Source organism: Hypomesus transpacificus, unplaced genomic scaffold (genome assembly GCF_021917145.1).
Source record: "Hypomesus transpacificus isolate Combined female unplaced genomic scaffold, fHypTra1 scaffold_300, whole genome shotgun sequence".
NCBI lineage: Eukaryota > Metazoa > Chordata > Actinopteri > Osmeriformes > Osmeridae > Hypomesus > Hypomesus transpacificus.
The window spans coordinates 75,895-86,015 of record NW_025813827.1 but is presented as its reverse complement, the minus strand read 5'-3'; the positions used below and the strand labels follow the sequence as shown (position 1 = coordinate 86,015).

Below are 10,121 nucleotides of genomic sequence, written 5' to 3'. Positions count from 1 at the left end.
AACATTGAAGACGAATGAGAGATTCAATTCACGTTTACCACTGAAAGGGAGGGGGGTGGACAGAACTGAACTGGGTTCTTCTTGTCGGGGGAACCGGATGTAATTACAAACAAAGAAAGCTTAATACCCAATCATGTCACGTACAAGACAGGTGCTGGCTATCGGCAATTTACAGAGGTCAGGGGGGTCTCTGGTATTTGGGATAGTGGGTCAACTATATGCATTCAGGCCCACACCTGAATAGGGAAAGAGTGTAAAATAAATGGCTGCTAGTGAACCCGTTTATCCGTTCAAAAAGATGCCTTCAAACTTTGAGGAAGTAGGGCAGTTGTTTTGTTTGCTGGGCATATTTCGTGTTTTTCATGAGGCTGTTTGTTTTACAAATGTCTCAAGACGCAGGATATCTTCGACCCTGTCACACGCAATGCCGGGAAAGATGTTGCTGTTGCTGACAAAAGCCTAAACATCTTCACAGCAGCGTTTTACTCACGCGCAATTAAGCAGTGATGCAGGAGGCCAGTGTCCAGCATTAGCCATCATGAGACAAAAGGGTTACAGAACAAGAGGCCGCATTTATGAAATTGGTTCATTCCTGCTGATAAACTTCAAGTACAATAATTTGATTGACTCCATATTTTCCAACAATCCAACATTTCATGCTCCAATCATACTCCACACATCCGCGGCACGAACCACCTTAGAGCAGGATGACCAGATGAACAGCAGTGTTCGGAACGTCAACATTTCCAGATGAGTGGGGAGACATGGCATGACTAGTGTGGTCTCCCTGTCTGTATCCATCCGGCCAGTATTTTTACACCAGCATCACCCTGACACCTAGCATGTCCTCTCTCACAGTTCAGAGTGTCAGGAGCAGAACATGTCCGGTTGAGCTGTCATTATCATCAGCTTAGACACGGCCAGTCGGACAGGGGAGAGAGGAGAGGTAGCGAGAGACAGAGAGAGAGAGAGAGAGAGAGAGAGAGAGAGAGAGAGAGAGAGAGAGAGAGAGAGAGCGAGAGACAGAGAGAGAGAGAGAGAGAGAGAGAGAGAGAGAGAGAGAGAGGCAGGCTGGGTAATGAGCCAGAGTGTGTCAGGATAGTTGAGGCGAGGGTTCTCGTTGGTTTTAGCACTTCCTGGCGACGGAGAGAGGAGCCTGAAGAGAGTGTGAGGGATAGGGGAGGAAGGTTTCACAGGGCACGGCTTCCTCTGTCTCAGAGCACTTAGCGTAGGGTGCTACACTGGCTTCTGCAGCCCCCTAGTCATTTGGGTTACATTTGGTTACGTAATACCATGCTACAGATCAAGGCTAGAGGAAAGAACCAATGATTTATAGACCAAACGAAGGAGAGAAAGAGAGAGGGACACACCAAGACTGAGAGAGAAACCTGAGTGTAATGTTTGGAAACTGGCCCATGAGTCCTCCATAAGGAGCTGTCCGTGGTGCTGATGCATGGTGCCGCCGACTCCACCCCTTCCCCATCCTGCCTCTCTCTCTCTCCCTCCCCCTCTCAGCTGTTGATTGACGTCCACTGCCTCCCTAATTGGCAAGTGAGTATGGGGTGAGTCAGGCTGACTGTTTTATTCTCAATGGAACAGGCAGAGAGAGAAAGAGAGAGAGAGACAGACTGAGAAAGACAGTGGTTGAGATACAAACAGCACCGGCAAGAAAGAGATACCTAAGAGAGAACCTTAACGGAGGTAGAGAGAGAGGGTAAGAGACAAAGAGATATAAATACAGGAGAGAGGGAGGAAGGAGGGAGGGAAACAAAACATCTGTTTGATAATTGGGCTCCCCTCAGTATTGTGTAATACACACTGACATCCATTTGGTAATTGGTGCACCAGGCCCTCTTCTCTCCCTTAGTGGTTAGTTAAATGTTTGTTTGATGCAGGGGAGCTGAGAGGGAATGGGGGCGGAATACTTCTAGATTCGATCGATTCGCACCTCGTTTGTGCGTGTACATGTGGAGGCAGGCACTGCGTATGTAAATAGATGTTTATAAAATGAAGCAAGCTGATACGGTCTCGCTTCGTCCTCACGCACTCAGGCCACTCCAGTGAACGCTGGACACTTGACGAGCTGCTTAAATGATTCAAACGTACTCCTCTTCTTCTGCTTGTCAAATTGGAGAAGGTTCCGGCATGTTCTTTCCATCTCGGAAAACCACGAGTCAAAACTTGAACTGGCCTCAAATGTGGGTGCCCTCCAACAGCACATGCAGGACTGCCTAGCTAAAACCAGAGGGTGTTTGTGTGTTTTCCAGTGGGATTTCTCTTACAGTATGTCTCCTTTACTTCCCACCACACTCCTCTTCCCCTGCCTCCGTCACACGAGCAGGATGAGCGGAGAGTGAGAGCGGAGCGAGGGAGGGAGGAAGGATCGAGGGAAGAGGCTGCGCCGTGCTCCCGTCTCGACCACGGGTATTCTTGGGTTGATAATACAGATGTCGATGTTATTGCTTGAGAATACGCGTAGTCGAGCGGACGCCCCGTCATCGATGGAAACGGTCACGAGTGGACGCTTTCATCTCTGTTCAACAATGGAGTTAGGGAAATCCACGTAGCCAATCAACACTTTCTTTTCACGGTTTGTAAGTGTACGTTTGATATTATACTCGGGGGGGAAATACAACAAAATCCTTTGGAGTACTTTGCTCGTTTGATTAGGTCCAGCCTGGAGTGCCAAATGGGCAGAGTTTACACTTTTGGGAGAACTTGACGGGTGTACATGTGCAAGGCAAACTCAATCAAGCACGGATACAGTTTCGGAACGATTGAATTTTAAGGATTTACATATGTTTCTGGTCTCAAGGCAGTTCAATGAAAAGTGAGCTGTGACCAAACCATGTTTTATGAACAAAAGCCAAAGATGTCCTGAGGACTATGATGATAACACAGCTCCCCCCCCCATCCCCCACCCATACACAAACACACCACCCCCTTCCCCTTCCCTCTGACCACTATTAATAACTCCACATGCCAAAAAATTTGGGTTTGACGCCTGTAGCGCCAGCTTGAGACAGTAACCTAACAGGACATGTTGAGGCTTGTACCAATGGCTGACATTTCAGCACTTGGCTCAGCTGACAATGTGGACGGACACGCGCGCACAAATCTCTTTTTCTCTCTTCCTAACACACACTTTCTCTCTCATGCTCCCATTTTCTCTATCTTACACACACACACACACACACACACTCTCTCATTCTCTCTGTCGCACACCCATACACAGGATTGGGTTCAGCAGGTCCATATACTAGCAGGGGACAGACTCGATCGATTGATCTTATGGGGAGCTATTTTTAGTCCAAATGATGAATGTTTATGTCTTTGATTGATCAACCTCAGGAAGGAGCCTGGGGAATACTTTGATGTCAAAGCTCTCTGATGAATGAGGCAGAAAGGTATCGGGAAAAAATGTGTTGAATTAGGTTTTAGTAGCCCACATTAGCATTATTATATTAAGTCCCATGAATCAAAGTAATAAGCTCCTCTTGCACATTTAGCAATTTCCTGGCATTGGTTTACTGTTCCTGGAGTAGTTCCTCACAGTATCACTAGCCAACCCCTCTATAATGTCTTGATATTGGGTAAGCAAATCCTTTATTCATTAGCGCTGCATATATTTACACAAATGTTGATGTGCAATGCAAACTTGTTGATATTGCAAGGTTTCGTTTTTCCCCACCTTGTGTTGTGTGTGTATCGGTGTGTGTGTATACGGATTTGTGCGTGCGCGCGCACACAAGCAGCAAAGCAAAATGACTATTGTGAGCACAGCTCCAGGTGCCTAGCAACCGAATCCCTCTGTTTCCTAGGAAACGGTTGCCGAGCACTCGCCGTGTGGGTGATTGGCAACCTTGACAACGGAGAGATGGAATGACACTTGACCTCGCGTGCTGAATGGACAGAGAGAGAGAGAGAGAGAGACCGAGGGAGAAGGAGAGATGAAGGGAAACTGATAATAATTCTTCATTGTATAATCGCCCCCCCGCCTGCTTCTCCCAAGGCATCATCAATACCTCCAGCTGAGGCCCAGGCACTCTGCGCAGTAACACACATGCACGGACACGCACTCGCAGAGAAGCAAGCTGTGCCACTCCATATCGAATCTATTAGCTCTGTGTGCCGCTTACCTCGGCTGCAGCAGTGGGTTTTGGATTGGAAGGATAACTCCCGTCGGCCGAGAGAACGGAGCAGGAGAGTGGAAGCAGGTTCCGGAATGATCCAATATAACCCAAACCTGTTCTTATGGCTGCACCTGTTGAAGTGTATTCGAGGTTCATGCCAACTTTGAATGTGATTCGGTTTCATTGTTGCATTTCGTCCACCGGTTTTGATATAGACACCATGTATAATTTCTCCCTTTAAGAAGTGCTGTGTAAAACCAGTTTTGTTCCATCAGCCCTTTATCCATCACTTCTCCTAAGACAATCCAGACTTCATTTATGGTGCTAATGTGTATGTGTACCTGTGTCGTAACTAGCCTATCCATAGCTCATTCCCATGCCAAAAACCTGTGAAACGGTATATCCCTAATTAAAGTAAATCTATATTTATACATCTTTTTATCTTTGCAGGTTTACTCCATTCATATCCTTTACCAATGCAATCACCATCACTTTTGGGTAACTCAATAACTTGATACATTTCATGTCCAGCCACATGGGGGCACTGTAACTTGTTTTTTAGGTCCACTGGCATGGTTTTGAAGCCTTCGAAAAACCTGTATACATTGTTACTTCAGAACCGATTCTATGTTACGTGATTCAAATGCAAATTAATGTAGCCGTACAATTTTAAATGTAACACAAGGTGCCATGTCTCCTCAGGTATTTCTAAAATCCCACCAGTGTCTCTTTGTATTGTTGTAATGTCACACGATGCATAAATAAACATGCTAAATTGTCAACAATCAATGTAACCATGGCCTTCCAAGTAATTTTACCACTCAGTCATATTTGGAAAGTTAGACAATTAGATGACTAAAGTTGCGTTCAGCAACCTTGGACCTTTTATGTATGTGACTGTGTTAGTGTTTGTTACGTTGTCTGGGCACAGCTTAACTGTTCATAAGCTTCCAACTAAATTGATATAGTGTACAATAATGACATTCTAAACACAGACATACTCATTGTAGGTTAACTAAATACATCACTTTATTTGTCATTTGGAAGAAAAACAAATTTACAAAGGGCAACCAATTCCAAATTATTTGCTATTATTACTAGAAGAATCTAATGGCTTTTTGTTATATCCAATATAACAACTGCTCTTTTAATTCAAAATATTATACTGGTAAATTCAAGATCATTTATTCACCAAAAATATATTGATAAACTTGAATATGCATGAGTGAAATATTTCAATACTGATGGTAAACAGCATGAAAATACCCCCATGCTTAGTTTGTGGAAATTTCATGTTAACCCCAAACAGTCAATAAATCAAGTATATAAAATGTTTATCAACCCTTTGTCCTTGACCCCTAAGACCCACTGTCCTGAGCACACTTTAGAAGTCATTTGACAAAGACTACGCTGATGAAGATATAAAGGATGGAAGCCTATAGGCGTATATTGTGAAGATATAAAGGATGGAAGCCTATAGGCGTATACTGTTAGGACCTGGCTCCAGTTCATTTTAGCAGCCAAACATAGGCCTATGCAGATGCCATAGCCCACAAACCCTTGGAATGACCTAAAACTCTGACACTCTAACACAAGTGAACAGCGTGTTTGCATTGAGTCAACTACCACAGGACTAGCATTCCCAGCAGCAGTTTGGAATAAATTAAACGTACGCTAAGGTAGACGTAGCGGTCTGATTAGGACTACGGAGTACAGGTAGTCCTACACCAGCCTCTGCCTCTAGAGTGAAGGATTATGGGGGTGAGAGTCCAGAGCTAGGGCTGAAGACACACCGATGAGTGGAGTCGGACCATGGCATATCCACTCGGTCGCTTCCCTTTCTGATTGGACTTCAGCCCTGATGAAGGCTACTGGTTGGCTGCTTCACAAGCGTCTATCCAATCACTGTAGACGTCCACAGGCTCTGACAGATCTTTGGAGAAAAAGTTAAGGGCACCCAATTCACACAGCAGAACATGATGGAATGGGACTGTTTTTGTTTATGAAACCACTGTTATGCAAAGGATACAAGTGATTGGTGTCTGGAATTCCTCCAAGCAAACTGTGCATGATATTATCCCTGTGTTTCTGCTTCGTTCCCTGCAATGGTAAGAATACAATTTAAGTGTAAACTCCAATCAAATGTCGATTCCATAAAGTACTTTTCAATAAATGTTTTTGTACTGTTGCTACATACATTTTTACATCACATGACTTTTCGTGATTGCAGAATGGGCACGTGAACTGGGAGTCCAGATCTCCTGTCAACTTCTTCTTGGGAGGGGGCTTTCTCTTGGACTTGCGACGACCCATTTCAGTCACGTGAAGCGAATTCTGGGACTTACAGGATACAGCAAACGAAAAAGTATGCATGACATAACCTGAACAATAAACAACATAATGCGAACTAGGATACTGTATCGTTACAGTGTAAAATGGCTGGAGTTATCAGTGCAGCCTGCAAGAACATTGTTGATAGAATGGTAGGTGTTCACTCGCTAGCTAGCAAGTTGGCTAAAAACGTGCTAAACTAGCTAACGTTAGCTACACAGGCTAACGTAGTTTAAGTCAATCCAGCCAGTCGGGTGTCCACAGGTTACTTTTTCGAAGAAGTATTATCAAGTCAACAGAATGACGCTAAAAAAACATTATGTTAATGGATAGATTACAAACCACGATCAACTGCATACAAACATTTTAGAGTGCCTATATCATTGATATTTGTTTACCTTTCAGTAGAAGATACACGTTTCGGCTTTAGTAAAGGAGGAAGTCTCACTCACTTTGCAACAAGATCCGGAAGTTGACGGATCCCTGCGTTCAATTGGTTTAAAAAGCTCTGTCATTGTGATTGACAGTTCTCAAATACCGCCCACAGAGCGCTTGTCCACGCGGTGGTCTCCAGACAGACGATTTATGACTTGTTTTTGAATATGTCCATAGGCATGCTATGAACAAAAGTGATGTTTATTATCAAACACTAGTGTATTCCCATATAAAAAAGAAACATACTGAATACAAATGTTATACTTCGACTTATGTAGACGCACGTGCGACTACCTCCTGTCTGGGATGAATGGCCGATGATGATGAATAAGCATGAGTTGATTGTTTACATGCACCGTGCGCAGCCTGCAAGAACATTTGGAAAGAATGGTAGGCATTCATTAGCTGGCAAGCTACTTTTACTAATAAGTATGTGATTGTAAATGTTGCTCGACAAAGTTGCCATAAAATCAGTGAGCGAAGTTGATGACAAACTGGTTGCTGCTCTTTCGAAGTTGGCGACCCTCCGAAAAGTCCACATTAGTTTACATAAACAAGCTAGTAGTAGCTAATTAACAGCTACAAGGCTAGTCCAGACAGCAACCTATTAGCAGTTCACTACCAATATAGCTCTGGAGCTTATTCAACCCTTTTCATAGTAAAAATAAAATAAAGAAAATAACAATTTTCTTAAAAAGAAATCATGTCAAACGAACCTCAAACTACCCACTACCAAATTATTACAATAACTCACTCTGGTCTCTTCCACCTCTGCAGTCAGTGGTACGGGCGGTCAAGATGGTGGGACTTGGGGCTATGGTCTTCGTGCTGAGTGTGGAGTGGATAGGCTGGTGCCTCCGTTGGCTCAGGCACAGTCGTGGCTCCCAGGGGCCCCTGAAAGAGGTGATCTTCTTTCCATCAGAAATGGCCTGCGTGGAGCATCTCTTCACACCCTCCTTGTTGTAAGAATTGTACCACAAATCCAAATTTGCCTGAATTGATGGCTATTTATTTCTGTGAGAATGACACAGATTTCACAGAACTTCTGATGTCATGCCTTTCTTACGTCCCGCTATATCTTACAATCTCTCTCCTATGCTTCTCTCGTTTTGTCTCAACTCTTTCCCCCCAGCCCCTGCACCTGTCCGCTTGCCCACGGCATGGAGACCTCCCTCTCTCGCCTCCTCCGCCACATCCTGTCTGCCACCACAACCCTGGACTTGTGTGTGTTTGCCTTCTCTAACCAGGAGCTCAGTCGTGCGGTACTAACCCTGCACAGCAGAGGCCTGGCCATCCGCGTCCTCACCGACAAGGATTACACACTCATCACTGGCTCCCAGATAGGTGTCCTCCGCAGAGCAGGTACAGGGACATGCCATGTAGATGTCTCTCTATTACAGAAGCGATGAACCCTGGGAAATGCCATTTTAAGTGAAAGGATTTAATCATATTACTAAGTTGGAACCTACAGGGCTTCTGTTGTGGTAACACTATGCCCGGTTGGAAAGTACTCGTTTCTGAAAGACTCACTGAAAGAATCTCTGGACTCGTTTTTACAGATAAATATAATTTTTTTATAATATATATATGTTATTTAATTTTTTTCTTCTTTTACATCAACATGATCTCACCACAAACATGATTGTTTCTTCAAAATTCTGTTAAACAGATCTGTTTCCAACCACTGCCCAGGGGGTGACATGGCATCCCTGCTCCTAATACAGGAAAACGATGACACTCGTCTTACTCATCCTCCAGATCTGTTTATCCTGTCAGTAGCAAACACAGGGACTCACTTAGCCTCACCTGTGGCCCTGGTGATAGATAGGTAGTTGATTAGAACTGCCTGGAATTCCACACGCTCTGAGGATGAGTCAGAGAATAGGCGGATGGTTAGAGCCGCTCGGCTCACCAGCGGACCCCGCGGATGAGTCAGAGAAACGCTCTGCCACCGTTAGAACTTTCGACTGGCATACTCCAGAGGGTTCTCTCTGTCTTTCTCTTTCCCTCTCTCTCTCTTTCCCTCCCTCTCTCTCTTTCCCCATCCCTCTCTCCCTCTCTCTCATCAGTAACAGTCTCTCAAATTCTTGCCACTTTCAATGAACTATTTTAATAAATCCACACTAGCTCTACCACATTGGTAAACGAGAAAACAGTCACAATCATAAACACGTTCCTCTGTCTCTCAAACTTCCTTTCAGGCATCTGTGTGCGTTGTGACTCTGGTTCTGTGCACATGCACCACAAGTTTGCGGTGGTGAATGGACTGCGTCTGATCACGGGTTCCCTCAACTGGACCCTCACCGCCATCCAGAGCAACAAGGAGAACGTTCTGGTGACAGAAGAACCTGACCTGGTCCGACCCTATCTCAGAGAGTTTGAGAGGCTGTGGGACACCAACGATCCGGCCCACCGCCACCCGGCCTCCATCTCAGAGAAACCGTCTAGCTTGTTTGTCTAGGTTTAAATGGCTGACTCATCTGTAGCTTTCATATTCAGGCTAGTCATACAGTAGGACATTGATTGTTGTTTTTGTCCTCTGGTTCTCTAGTAATTTAGTCATGGATTTTGTTCAAATGTTTCCAATGGGGTATTGATGTTGACGAAGGATACTTTGTAAATTTTATTTGCCAGGTTGTTTATCATATGAAAACGTTTTAGATTGTGTTAGTTCTTGTTTTATTGTGGCGCTAAGAACTAAGTCTTACCAAAACCAGAATTGTGTTTGACTGAAATTAATTTGAAATCAGTCAATCTTTCAAAAAATGCTAACCTTAGACGACTGCAATATGTGTAAGCAGGGATTTCGATGATTTGTAGTGGTTTACGCCACGCAATTCTCCAATAAACTCCCCACTTTCATCCACTCAGCTGCAATTTGGCAGGCCTTCTGCAATTCGATGCCCAAGGGCAATACAACCCCATGCTAGTACATGATTTACACAGCTGGCCTGCCAGCCCTTATTGCTCAGTATTGGGAAAGGTTGCCTTGTTCTTTTTTTACTAAGTCTATCTCGTTTCGGAGAATATGGAAAGGGGGTACTTACTAAATGGACTATCAGAAGTGGTATTTAAGCAAGAATGTAAAAAAAAATGTTTCTCAGATTTGTTACTTTTATTGTGCTCCATTTTGAAAAGGAAATTGATTTAGGAAAGATGTTATGTCTAAGTTTGAAACATTTTGGGAATTAAATTAATGAAATTAGAAGTGCGTTTTCTGCA

The 10,121-nt window shown here is 44.1% G+C and overlaps 2 protein-coding genes across 3 annotated transcripts; one reads left to right on the top strand and one right to left on the bottom strand.

Moving 5' to 3' along the window:
- Nucleotides 1-5,140: 5,140 nt before the first annotated feature.
- Nucleotides 5,141-6,955, bottom strand: LOC124463738 (transcription elongation factor 1 homolog). The gene is made up of 4 exons (XM_047015522.1): nt 6,863-6,955; nt 6,331-6,473; nt 6,163-6,233; nt 5,141-6,066 (listed from the first exon to the last, which is right to left on the bottom strand). Exons 2-4 carry the CDS (start codon nt 6,444-6,446, stop codon nt 6,002-6,004), a joined length of 252 nt encoding a protein of 83 aa, XP_046871478.1. The 5' UTR covers nt 6,447-6,473; nt 6,863-6,955; the 3' UTR covers nt 5,141-6,001.
- On the top strand, nt 6,416-10,050 carry pld6 (phospholipase D family, member 6). Of its 2 annotated transcripts, XM_047015518.1 has the most exons (5): nt 6,431-6,498; nt 7,178-7,289; nt 7,677-7,861; nt 8,032-8,261; nt 9,101-10,050. In XM_047015518.1, the coding sequence occupies exons 2-5, from the start codon at nt 7,287-7,289 to the stop codon at nt 9,358-9,360; spliced, it is 678 nt and encodes a 225-aa protein (XP_046871474.1). In that variant the 5' UTR covers nt 6,431-6,498; nt 7,178-7,286; the 3' UTR covers nt 9,361-10,050. The 2 variants fall into 2 exon arrangements, with proteins under 2 accessions (XP_046871476.1, XP_046871474.1); XM_047015520.1 differs by lacking the exon at nt 7,178-7,289 and having other exon boundaries at nt 6,416-6,498.
- Nucleotides 10,051-10,121: the final 71 nt, after the last annotated feature.

Coding starts and splice junctions, on each gene's coding strand:
- LOC124463738 (XM_047015522.1), bottom strand. CDS start 6,446: ATGGGTCGTCGCAAGTCCAAGAGAAAGCCCCCTCCCAAGAAGAAGTTG. Junction 6,234..6,330: donor AAGTCATGTGATGTAAAAAT/GTATGTAGCAAC, acceptor TTACCATTGCAG/GGAACGAAGCAGAAACACAG. Junction 6,067..6,162: donor ATTCCAGACACCAATCACTT/GTATCCTTTGCA, acceptor TTTTCTCCAAAG/ATCTGTCAGAGCCTGTGGAC.
- pld6 (XM_047015518.1), top strand. Junction 7,862..8,031: donor CTCTTCACACCCTCCTTGTT/GTAAGAATTGTA, acceptor CTTTCCCCCCAG/CCCCTGCACCTGTCCGCTTG. Junction 8,262..9,100: donor AGGTGTCCTCCGCAGAGCAG/GTACAGGGACAT, acceptor ACTTCCTTTCAG/GCATCTGTGTGCGTTGTGAC.